At 47.5% G+C, this 13,418-nt stretch overlaps 1 protein-coding gene across 1 annotated transcript in view; it reads right to left on the reverse strand.

Annotated features, from left to right (window-relative positions):
* The window catches only part of yap1 (Yes1 associated transcriptional regulator), a 103,860-nt gene extending 91,814 nt beyond the window's left edge, over positions 1 to 12,046 (reverse strand). Inside the window, exons 1-2 of the mRNA XM_036965163.1 lie at positions 11,358 to 12,046; positions 8,536 to 8,765 (exon numbers count right to left, since the gene is read on the reverse strand). Of these exons, the coding sequence (XP_036821058.1) occupies positions 8,536 to 8,765; positions 11,358 to 11,558 (431 nt within the window). The 5' untranslated portion in view covers positions 11,559 to 12,046. The remainder of the gene's footprint in view (positions 1 to 8,535; positions 8,766 to 11,357) is intronic.
* Positions 12,047 to 13,418: the final 1,372 nt, after the last annotated feature.

Below are 13,418 nucleotides of genomic sequence, written 5' to 3' on the forward strand. Positions count from 1 at the left end.
TGGGACGTTCGACACTGGGACGTTCAACACTGGGACGTTCAACACTGGGACGTTCAACACTGGGACGTTCAACACTGGGACGTTCACACTGGGACGTTCAACACTGGGACTTTCACAATGGGACGTTCACACTGGGACGTTCACACTGGGACGTTCACACTGGGACGTTCACACTGGGACGTTCAACACTGGGACGTTCAACACTGGGACGTTCAACACTGGGACGTTCAACACTGGGACGTTCAACACTGGGACGTTCAACACTGGGACGTTCACACTGGGACGTTCACACTGGGACTTTCACACTGGGACGTTCAACACTGGGACGTTCACACTGGGACGTTCACACTGGGACGTTCACACTGGGACGTTCACACTGGGATAACTGGCTCTACTTGGGGCCCTGCAGGCCTGCTGAAGGAGATCCAGAATGAGTAAATGTGATGACTACTAAACTGTTTTAAACACCACGTCCTAAAAGACCGCGGTCAGTCTGTCACCTGAATGAAACGTCAACTTTCTCTCTTTTTGACTCTGTTATTACATCTCTCTTCTTGCCACCATGGGTTGGTCAGACAACCCCTGTTTATAAATAGGAGTGTTTTTTCAGCAGCTCTGCTGAGGAGGTCTCTTTTCATTTCAGATCGAGTGTCTCTCAACTTTGATGTGCGGCCGATACAGAATGCTTTCAGGGTGCCTTGCTCCATAACACGGGCACAAACATGCCTAGCATGGAACGCTGTACTCCAAAAGTGTCATGGCGACAACCTCAGTCTCTGTTATGGCATAACGTTCTGTAATATATCACTGAGACAAAAAATGTAATTACTGAAAAAATACATGTAGAGAAGAATATCAACATACTCTGAAGATGTCAACTGAGTGAGTTTTGCAGGTTCTCTCTATTTTCAGAAAAGAGAAAAGCCAAACGTGACTATGAGGGACAAAGAGGAAGTCATCAAGATGCTCCTGCTGAGATTATGGAAGTAGTTGACCAACCACAGCAGCTTCCTGTGAGAGAGTTGACCGCAAACATAGCCGGGGTTAACTAACACAAAAAGCCACACCATTCAGTCTCCCAGTGGTGTAAAGCCACAACATCGCCATTCAGTCTCCCCAGTGGTGTAAAGCCACAACATCACCATTCAGTCTCCCAGTGGTGTAAAGCTACAACATCAACATTCAGTCTCCCAGTGGTGTAAAGCTACAACATCACCATTCAGTCTCCCCAGTGGTGTAAAGCCACAACATCAACATTCAGTCTCCCAGTGGTGTAAAGCTACAACATTCAGTCTCCCCAGTGGTGTAAAGCTACATCACCATTCAGTCTCCCCAGTGGTGTAAAGCCACAACATCAACATTCAGTCTCCCAGTGGTGTAAAGCTACAACATCAACATTCAGTCTCCCAGTGGTGTAAAGCTACAACATTCAGTCTCCCCAGTGGTGTAAAGCTACAACATCACCATTCAGTCTCCCAGTGGTGTAAAGCCACAATATCGCCATTCAGTCTCCCAGTGGTGTAAAGCTACAACATTCAGTCTCCCCAGTGGTGTAAAGCCACAACATCGCCATTCAGTCTCCCAGTGGTGTAAAGCTACAACATCACCATTCAGTCTCCCCAGTGGTGTAAAGCTACAACATCACCATTCAGTCTCCCCAGTGGTGTAAAGCCACAACATTCAGTCTCCCCAGTGGTGTAAAGCTACAACATCACCATTCAGTCTCCCCAGTGGTGTAAAGCTACAACATCACCATTCAGTCTCCCAGTGGTGTAAAGCCACAACATCACCATTCAGTCTCCCCAGTGGTGTAAAGCCACAACATCACCATTCAGTCTCCCCAGTGGTGTAAAGCTACAACATCACCATTCAGTCTCCCCAGTGGTGTAAAGCCACAACATCACCATTCAGTCTCCCCAGTGGTGTAAAGCTACAACATTCAGTCTCCCAGTGGTGTAAAGCTACAACATCACCATTCAGTCTCCCCAGTGGTGTAAAGCCACAACATCACCATTCAGTCTCCCCAGTGGTGTAAAGCCACAACATCAACATTCAGTCTCCCAGTGGTGTAAAGCTACAACATCAACATTCAGTCTCCCAGTGGTGTAAAGCTACAACATCACCATTCAGTCTCCCCAGTGGTGTAAAGCCACAACATCAACATTCAGTCTCCCAGTGGTGTAAAGCTACAACATTCAGTCTCCCCAGTGGTGTAAAGCTACAACATCACCATTCAGTCTCCCCAGTGGTGTAAAGCCACAACATCAACATTCAGTCTCCCAGTGGTGTAAAGCTACAACATCAACATTCAGTCTCCCAGTGGTGTAAAGCTACAACATTCAGTCTCCCCAGTGGTGTAAAGCTACAACATCACCATTCAGTCTCCCAGTGGTGTAAAGCCACAATATCGCCATTCAGTCTCCCCAGTGGTGTAAAGCTACAACATTCAGTCTCCCCAGTGGTGTAAAGCCACAACATCGCCATTCAGTCTCCCAGTGGTGTAAAGCTACAACATCACCATTCAGTCTCCCCAGTGGTGTAAAGCTACAACATCACCATTCAGTCTCCCCAGTGGTGTAAAGCCACAACATTCAGTCTCCCCAGTGGTGTAAAGCTACAACATCACCATTCAGTCTCCCCAGTGGTGTAAAGCTACAACATCACCATTCAGTCTCCCAGTGGTGTAAAGCCACAACATCACCATTCAGTCTCCCCAGTGGTGTAAAGCCACAACATCACCATTCAGTCTCCCCAGTGGTGTAAAGCTACAACATCACCATTCAGTCTCCCCAGTGGTGTAAAGCCACAACATCACCATTCAGTCTCCCCAGTGGTGTAAAGCTACAACATTCAGTCTCCCAGTGGTGTAAAGCTACAACATCACCATTCAGTCTCCCCAGTGGTGTAAAGCTACAACATTCAGTCTCCCAGTGGTGTAAAGCTACAACATCACCATTCAGTCTCCCAGTGGTGTAAAGCCACAACATCACCATTCAGTCTCCCCAGTGGTGTAAAGCCACAACATCACCATTCAGTCTCCCCAGTGGTGTAAAGCTACAACATCACCATTCAGTCTCCCCAGTGGTGTAAAGCTACAACATCACCATTCAGTCTCCCCAGTGGTGTAAAGCTACAACATCACCATTCAGTCTCCCCAGTGGTGTAAAGCTACAACATTCAGTCTCCCCAGTGGTGTAAAGCTAGAACATCACCATTCAGTCTCCCCAGTGGTGTAAAGCTACAACATTCAGTCTCCCCAGTGGTGTAAAGCTACAACATCACCATTCAGTCTCCCCAGTGGTGTAAAGCTACAACATCACCATTCAGTCTCCCCAGTGGTGTAAAGCCACAACATCACCATTCAGTCTCCCCAGTGGTGTAAAGCTACAACATTCAGTCTCCCCAGTGGTGTAAAGCTACAACATCACCATTCAGTCTCCCCAGTGGTGTAAAGCCACACCATTCAGTCTCCCCAGTGGTGTAAAGCCACAACATCAACATTCAGTCTCCCCAGTGGTGTAAAGCTACAACATCACCATTCAGTCTCCCCAGTGGTGTAAAGCTACAACATTCAGTCTCCCCAGTGGTGTAAAGCTACAACATCACCATTCAGTCTCCCCAGTGGTGTAAAGCTACAACATTCAGTCTCCCAGTGGTGTAAAGCTACAACATCACCATTCAGTCTCCCCAGTGGTGGAAAGCTACAACATTCAGTCTCCCAGTGGTGTAAAGCCATAACATCACAATTCAGTCTCCCCAGTGGTGTAAAGCTACAACATTCAGTCTCCCCAGTGGTGTAAAGCTACAACATCACCATTCAGTCTCCCCAGTGGTGTAAAGCTACAACATCACCATTCAGTCTCCCCAGTGGTGTAAAGCCACAACATCACCATTCAGTCTCCCCAGTGGTGTAAAGCTACAACATTCAGTCTCCCCAGTGGTGTAAAGCTACAACATCACCATTCAGTCTCCCCAGTGGTGTAAAGCTACAACATCACCATTCAGTCTCCCCAGTGGTGTAAAGCCACAACATCACCATTCAGTCTCCCCAGTGGTGTAAAGCTACAACATCACCATTCAGTCTCCCCAGTGGTGTAAAGCTACAACATCACCATTCAGTCTCCCCAGTGGTGTAAAGCCACAACATCACCATTCAGTCTCCCCAGTGGTGTAAAGCCACAACATCACCATTCAGTCTCCCCAGTGGTGTAAAGCTACAACATCACCATTCATCCTCCCCAGTGGTGTAAAGCTACAACATCACCATTCAGTCTCCCAAGTGGTGTAAAGCTACAACATCACCATTCAGTCTCCCCAGTGGTGTAAAGCCACACCATTCAGTCTCCCCAGTGGTGTAAAGCTACAACATTCAGTCTCCCCAGTGGTGTAAAGCCACAACATCACCATTCAGTCTCCCCAGTGGTGTAAAGCTACAACATTCAGTCTCCCAGTGGTGTAAAGCTACATCATCACCATTCAGTCTCCCCAGTGGTGTAAAGCCACACCATTCAGTCTCCCCAGTGGTGTAAAGCTACAACATCACCATTCAGTCTCCCAGTGGTGTAAAGCTACAACATCACCATTCAGTCTCCCCAGTGGTGTAAAGCTACAACATCACCATTCAGTCTCCCAAGTGGTGTAAAGCTACAACATCACCATTCAGTCTCCCCAGGGATGTTCTCTGTTTAGTGAGTCCTCCAGATCAGAGGCAGTAGGGATGATGAGTGATGAGTGATATATAGTGGTTTTACTAGAGGGACTGGGGTCAACTAGTGATATATAGTGGATAGTGGTTGTACTAGAGGGACTGGGGGTCAACTAGTGATATATAGTGGATAGTGGTTGTACTAGAGGGACTGGGGGTCAACTAGTGATATATAGTGTATAGTGGTTTTACTAGAGGGACTGGGGTCAACTAGTGATATATAGTGGATAGTGGTTGTACTAGAGGGACTGGGGGTCAACTAGTGATATATAGTGGATAGTGGTTGTACTAGAGGGACTGGGGGTCAACTAGTGATATATAGTGGATAGTGGTTTTACTAGAGGGACTGGGGTCAACTAGTGATATATAGTGTATAGTGGTTTTACTAGAGGGACTGGGGTCAACTACTGATATATAGTGGATAGTGGTTGCACTAGAGGGACTGGGGTCAACTAGTCATATATAGTGGATAGTGGTTTTACTAGAGGGACTGGGGGTCAACTAGTGATATATAGTGGATAGTGGTTGTACTAGAGGGACTGGGGGTCAACTAGTGATATATAGTGGATAGTGGTTGTACTAGAGGGACTGGGGGTCAACTAGTGATATATAGTGTATAGTGGTTTTACTAGAGGGACTGGGGGTCAACTAGTGATATATAGTGGATAGTGGTTGCAATAGAAGGACTGGGGTCAACTAGTCATATATAGTGTATAGTGGTTTTAGTAGAGGGACTGGGGGTCAACTAGTGATATATAGTGTATAGTGGTTTTACTAGAGGGACTGGGGGTCAACTAGTGATATATAGTGGATAGTGGTTGTACTAGAGGGACTGGGGGTCAACTAGTGATATATAGTGGATAGTGGTTTTACTAGAGGGACTGGGGGTCAACTAGTGATACAGTATATAGTGTATAGTGGTTTTACTAGAGGGACTGGGGGTCAACTAGTTATATATAGTGGATAGTGGTTTTACTAGAGGGACTGGGGTCAACTAGTTATATATAGTGGATAGTGGTTTTACTAGAGGGACTGGGGGTCAACTAGTCATATATAGTGGATAGTGGTTTTACTAGAGGGACTGGGGTCAACTAGTGATATATAGTGGATAGTGGTTGCAATAGAAGGACTGGGGTCAACTAGTCATATATAGTGTATAGTGGTTTTAGTAGAGGGACTGGGGGTCAACTAGTGATATATAGTGTATAGTGGTTTTACTAGAGGGACTGGGGGTCAACTAGTGATATATAGTGGATAGTGGTTGTACTAGAGGGACTGGGGGTCAACTAGCTATATATAGTGGATAGTGGTTGTACTAGAGGGACTGGGGTCAACTAGTTATATATAGTGGTTGTACTAGAGGGACTGGGGGTCAACTAGCTATATATAGTGGATAGTGGTTGTGTTAGAGGGACTGGGGGTCAACCTATGTGAGAATGCTGTTCATCGACTACAGCTCAGCATTTAACACCATAGTACCCTCCAAACTCGTAATCAAGCTCGAGACCCTGGGTCTCGACCCCGCCCTGTGCAACTGGGTATTGGACTTCCTGACGGGCCTCCCCCAGGTGGTGAGCGTAGGTAACAACATCTCCACCCCGCTGATCCTCAACACTGGGGCCCCACAAGGGTGCATTCTGAGCCCTCTCCTGTACTCCCTGTTCACCCACGACTGCGTGGCCATGCACGCCTCCAACTCAATCATCAAGTTTGCGGACGACACTACATTGGTAGGCTTGATTGCCAACAACGACGAGACGGCCTACAGGGAGGAGGTGAGGGCCCTCGGAGTGTGGTGTCAGGAAAACAACCTCACACTCAACGTCAACAAAACAAAGGAGATGATTGTGGACTTCAGGAAACAGCAGAGGGAACACCCCCCTAACCACATCGATGGGACAGTAGTGGAGAGGGTAGTACGTTTTAAGTTCGTCGGCGTACACATCACAGATAAACTGAATTGGTCCACCCACACAGACAGCATCGGGAAGAAGGCGCAGCACCACCCGATGTCACAGGAAGGCCATAAAGATCATCAATGACATCAACCCCCCGAGCCACTGCCTGTTCACCCCGCTATCATCCAGAAGGCGAGGTCAGTACAGGTGCATCAAAGCCTGCATATGTCTTTATGTACATATTCTTTATCCCTTTACACTTGTGTGTATAAGGTAGTTGTTGTGGAATTGTTAGATTAGATTACTTGTTGGTTATTACTGCATTGTCGGAACTAGAAGCACAAGCATTTCGCTACACTCGCATTAACATCTGCTAACCATGGTGTATGTGACAAATAAAATTGCGTTCCTGCTGTAACCTGATCCCCAGACACTATGTTCCAGCTGTAACCTGATCCCCAGACACTATGTTCCTGATGTAACCTGATCCCCAGACACTATGTTCCAGCTGTAACCTGATCCCCAGACACTATGTAGCAGCTGTAACCTGATCCCCAGACACTATGTACCAGCTGTAACCTGATCCCTAGACACTACGTTCCAGCTGTAACCTGATCCCCAGACACTATGTTCCAGCTGTAACCTGATCCCCAGACACTATGTTCCAGCTGTAACCTGATCCCCAGACACTACGTTCCTGCTGTAAACTGATCCCCAGACACTATGTTCCAGCTGTAACCTGATCCCCAGACACTACGTTCCTGCTGTAAACTGATCCCCAGACACTACGTTCCTGCTGTAACTTAATCTACAAACACTACGTTCCAGCTGTAACCTGATCCCCAGACACTATGTTCCAGCTGTAACCTGATCCCCAGACACTAAGTTCCTGCTGTAAACTGATCCCCAGACACTATGTTCCAGCTGTAACCTGATCCCCAGACACTACGTTCCTGCTGTAAACTGATCCCCAGACACTATGTTCCAGCTGTAACCTGATCCCCAGACACTATGTTCCAGCTGTAACCTGATCCCCAGACACTATGTTCCAGCTGTAACCTGATCCCCAGACACTACGTTCCTGCTGTAAACTGATCCCCAGACACTATGTTCCTGCTGTAACCTGATCCCCAGACACTACGTTCCTGCTGTAACCTGATCCCCAGACACTATGTTCCAGCTGTAACCTGATCCCCAGACACTACGTTCCAGCTATAACCTGATCCCCAGACACTATGTACCAGCTGTAACCTGATCCCCAGACACTACGTTCCTGCTGTAACCTGATCCCCAGACACTATGTTCCAGCTGTAACCTGATCCCCAGACACTACGTTCCTGCTGTAACCTGATCCCCAGACACTATGTTCCAGCTGTAACCTGATCCCCAGACACTACGTTCCAGCTGTAACCTGATCCCCAGACACTATGTTCCAGCTGTAACCTGATCCCCAGACACTACGTTCCTGCTGTAACCTGATCCCCAGACACTACGTTCCTGCTGTAACCTGATCCCCAGACACTACGTTCCTGCTGTAACCTGATCCCCAGACACTATGTTCCAGCTGTAACCTGATCCCCAGACACTATGTTCCAGCTGTAACCTGATCCCCAGACACTATGTACCAGCTGTAACCTGATCCCCAGACACTACGTTCCTGCTGTAACATGATCCCCAAACACTACGTTCCTGCTGTAACCTGATCCCCAGACACTATGTTCCAGCTGTAACCTGATCCCCAGACACTACGTTCCTGCTGTAACCCGATCCCCAGACACTATGTTCCTGATGTAACCTGATCCCCAGACACATTTGTTTCAAAAGTGCACTACCTTTGATCAGGGCCCATAGGGCTGTTATTGGATCTTAATAATAGCATTATTAAAAAGGTATAGAGAGTTAACATACATAAGGTTCTGTTATTAAACTTACTTGAGGAAGTATCTTTGTCCAGAGGGGGTCTTGGCCATCTCCCAGCCCGGGGGCAGGGGCATGTCCTCTGGGATCTCATAAGACGACTGTCGGAGGTGCGATGGGGGAGCGCCAGCAGGGACCATGCCCAACAGGGGAGACACTGCCCCTAGCTGTAGGGAGGCAGGGGACGAGTGGGCACGCACGTGGTGGGGGGCGATGGCACCGGCTGTACCTGCGTCTGTGCTGGTCTGGGCGGAGAGAGGAGGAAGAGAGAGGAGGAGAGAGAGAGAGGAGGAGTAGGAGAGGGGAGTCAGGGAAGAGGAGGAGAGGGGAGTCAGGGAAGAGGAGGAGTAGGAGAGGGGAGTCAGGGAATAGGAGAAGAATAGGAGAGGGGAGTCAGGGAAGAGTAGAGTAGAGTAGGAGAGGGGAGTCAGAGAAGAGAAGAGGAGGAGTAGGAGAGGGGAGTCAGAGAAGAGGAGGAGTAGGAGAGGGGAGTCAGGGAAGAGTAGAGCAGGAGAGGGGAGTCAGAGAAGAGGAGGAGTAGGAGAGGGGAGTCAGGGAAGAGGAACAGTAGGAGAGGGGAGTCAGGGATAAGGAGGAGTAGGAGAGGGGAGTCAGGGAAGAGGAGGAGAGGGGAGTCAGGGAAGAGGAGGAGTAGGAGAGGGGATTCAGGGAATAGGAGAAGAATAGGAGAGGGGAGTCAGGGAAGAGGAGGAGAGTAGGAGAGGGGAGTCAGGGAAGAGGAGGAGTAGGAGAGGGGAGTCAGGGAAGAGGAGGAGTAGGAGAGGGGAGTCAGGGAAGAGGAGGAGTAGGAGAGGGGAGTCAGGGAAGAGGAGGAGTAGGAGAGGGGAGTCAGGGAATAGGAGAAGAATAGGAGAGGGGAGTCAGGGAAGAGTAGAGTAGAGTAGGAGAGGGGAGTCAGAGAAGAGAAGAGGAGGAGTAGGAGAGGGGAGTCAGAGAAGAGGAGGAGTAGGAGAGGGGAGTCAGGGAAGAGTAGAGCAGGAGAGGGGAGTCAGAGAAGAGGAGGAGTAGGAGAGGGGAGTCAGGGAAGAGGAACAGTAGGAGAGGGGAGTCAGGGATAAGGAGGAGTAGGAGAGGGGAGTCAGGGAAGAGGAGGAGAGGGGAGTCAGGGAAGAGGAGGAGTAGGAGAGGGGATTCAGGGAATAGGAGAAGAATAGGAGAGGGGAGTCAGGGAAGAGGAGGAGAGTAGGAGAGGGGAGTCAGGGAAGAGGAGGAGTAGGAGAGGGGAGTCAGGGAAGAGGAGGAGAGGGGAGTCAGGGAAGAGGAGGAGTAGGAGAGGGGAGTCAGGGAAGAGGAGGAGTAGGAGAGGGGAGTCATGGAAGAGGAGGAGTAGGAGAGGGGAGTCAGGGAAGAGGAGGAGTAGGAGAGGGGAGTCAGGGAATAGGAGAAGAATAGGAGAGGGGAGTCAGGGAAGAGGAGGAGAGTAGGAGAGGGGAGTCAGGGAAGAGGAGGAGTAGGAGAGGGGAGTCAGGGAAGAGGAGGAGAGGGGAGTCAGGGAAGAGGAGGAGAGGGGAGTCAGGGAAGAGGAGAAGAGGAGAAGAGGGGAGTCAGGGAAGAGGAGGAGAGTAGGAGAGGGGAGTCAGGGAAGAGGAGGAGTAGGAGAGGGGAGTCAGGGAAGAGGAGGAGAGTAGGAGAGGGGAGTCAGGGAAGAGGAGGAGAGTAGGAGAGGGGAGTCAGGGAAGAGGAGGAGTAGGAGAGGGGAGTCAGGGAAGAGGAGGAGAGGGGAGTCAGGGAAGAGGAGGAGAGGGGAGTCAGGGAAGAGGAGGAGTCAGGGAAGAGGAGAAGAGTAGGAGAGGGGAGTCAGGGAAGAGGAGGAGAGTAGGAGAGGGGAGTCAGGAAAGTGATTCACTAACTTGTGCATGAGTCACCCAGATTACTGATGGAAAGTTTTCATACAAAACACCTAATTAAATGTTGTTCAATCATGTTCCGCACTATTCAAAGTAATTAATATAATTAATTATAGTCAAGTTTTATAACGAGTTGAGTTTAATAAAGAAATACATTGGTTGTTGTTCCATGCAATAAGAACACACTTTTCTGTTCATAAACTTGAATGAAGCAAACATTATGATAATAAGAAGGCCTCGTCTCACTGCTCGGTTTATAAAGCCTGGAGAAGACAAGAGGGCTGATGCAGCAGGGACAACAACTTTGGAAGTCCTGAAAGCGCATACTCCGACACGTCCATGCCACCGTCAAAGCGCGCATGCGCACGGTTGGCTCAACTCCACTCATTAAAGATCAGAAACCGAAAGGGTTAAAAAGTGTAAATGGGCTACGAGTGATTCCACCACATGATTTCCTAAGCTTTTTACTAACATTAAAGGGCATGCATTGTTTAACTAAACTGACCTGTTACAAGCATAGGGCCTCACGCTGCAGTCCATTCCTCGATTTACAAACCTAACAACTTTATATCAATCTTAAAACGAATATTATGTTCATCTTGGTGTATTCATTAAATAATACTTTTCGGAAATACAATAAACTGCATTATATCAAGCCTACATAAGATGTATCTGAAACTGAAACGTTTGGAATAACTTACATTAACTATAGTAATAGCACGCAGGTAGTACTAGTTAATATGCCTAACACTTAGAAAAAGTGATTCAACAACTTCAGTTGATTCATCTTGATTTAGACAACAGAAGATACCTTCTAATGTAATGTAATGAACGTGTTGGGACACAGTCGACTAGTAACATGCGTGGGTAAAAGTAAAAGAACACAACGGATTGTTCTCTGTATAGTTGGTGAAGTGTCTGGGGGCTTTGTATCTGGGCTGTGTGTGAGGGTGGTCTCTCTCGTCTTACTTGTCTGGAGTGGGACTTTGGCTCTGGCGGTTTGAAGAAGGAATCTGGAAGCTTTCTCATCCTCATAGGGACGGAGGGGGGGACGATGGTATTTTTCGGGTTCATAACAGCGTTGAAAAGGGCCTCCAGGTCCGTCTCGGAGTCTCCACGGACGTGGATTATCTGGTGACCGGCCGGGGGGTTGTGCTGGCTCGGATCCATGTTTATTCCAACAAAAAATATACAAAAAAACTATTTACCCGAGAAAAAATATATGTTTAAAAAGACTCAACCCAAAGAGACAAAAAAAATCACGTTTTTCGGAGAGCGAAACTCGAAACGTCGATCATCGAAAGTTAAATCAAAGTGAGTCCAAAAGTAAATTTGGTGAAGTTATGTTCTCCCAGCAGCAGGGTTAGCTATCGCAGTCACCACAAACTGTACACTTCTTTCTGATGTTTCGGGAGAACACACTGTAAAATATAACAACGCGCATATCTACTCAACTGTATCTGTAACTTTTACACACAGAGAAAAAGTTGAACCTTTACCTGGCTAAAGTTAAATTACTGCACAGATTTACCCTCGAAAGTTTTTCAGATTTTTCCCTAAAAAACGAGTGACAGCGCACATTGCAAATCCCAGCCGTGTCAGTGTTGTAAAGTTGAGTCTGACTTGGGTCTAAACTCTGACTCATGTGATCTGAGCCTCAGACCGGGCGGAGCCTGGCCGCGTTATCTGGAACGACAAGTTCCTTTAGAGACACGCACAGAACTTCCTCGACCGCAATATTACATTAAAACAGCTTTATATTTTACACAAACTTCAAGTGCTTTGGTGTGGGAAAAGTTATTTTAATTATACTGAATAAAAATATACACGCAACCATGCAACAATTTCAAAATGTTACTGAGTTACAGTTCATCTAAAGAAATCAGTCAATTGAAATAAATAAATTAGTACCTAATCTATCGATTTCACATGACTGGAAATACTGTTAGTCAAAAAGGTTGTGGATCAGAAAACTCCTCCGTATCTGTTGTGACCACCTCATACACATGTTTATTTTAAGTCAGTTGAGAACAAATTCTTATTTACAATGACGGCCTACCTCGGCCACGTCCTATGGGACTCCCAATCACAGCCTGGATTTGAACCAGGGACTGTAGTGACACCTCTTACACTGAGATGCAGTGCCTTAGACCGCTGCGCAATTCAGGAGCCTCATCTCATTCACATAGAGTTGATCAGGCTGTTGATTGTGGTCTGGGGAATGTTGTCCCACTCCTCTTCAATGGCTGTGCGAAGTTGCTGGATATTGGCGGGAACTGGAACACTCTGTGGTACACGGTGATCCAGAGCATCCCAAACATGCTCAACGGATGACAGGTCTGAGTATACAGGCCATGGATGAACTGGGACATTTTCAGCTTCCAGGAATTGTGTACAGATCCGATGACATGGGGCTGTGCATTATCATGCTGAAACATGAGGTGATGGCGGTGGATGAATGGCACGACAACGGGTCTCAGGATCTCATCACGTTATCTCTGTGCATTACAATTACCATTAATAAAATGCGACTGTGTTCGTTGTCCGTATCTTATGCCTGCCTATACCATAACCCCTCCGCCACTATGGGGCACTCTGTTCACAACGTTGACTTGAGCAAACCGCTCACCCACACGACACCATACACATGGTCTGCGTTTGTGAGGCCAGTTGGGTGTACTAGCAAATTCTCTAAAACAATGTTTACGGTAGAGAGCAACAGCTCTGGTGGACATTCCTGCAGTCAGCATGGCAAACTGCACGCTCCCTCAAAACTTGAGACATCTGTGGCATTGTGTTGTATGCCAGAACAACAACACAATGCTAACATTAGATTGCACTCAACAGTATTTAGTCTGCCTTCACCTCAAAAGACATGTATTCATCACCACTACAGTCATGATATACTATATACTGCTATTTCTATTGGGGGGTTTATTACCATTTTCATTATATATATATATATATTTATTTTTGACTTAGTCCTGCATGTTGGAGCCTAAGATTTTCACTGTATCACAGCTCCAACCC

The sequence above is a fragment of the Oncorhynchus mykiss genome, chromosome 27 (genome assembly GCF_013265735.2).
Source record: "Oncorhynchus mykiss isolate Arlee chromosome 27, USDA_OmykA_1.1, whole genome shotgun sequence".
NCBI classification, from domain to species: domain Eukaryota; kingdom Metazoa; phylum Chordata; class Actinopteri; order Salmoniformes; family Salmonidae; genus Oncorhynchus; species Oncorhynchus mykiss.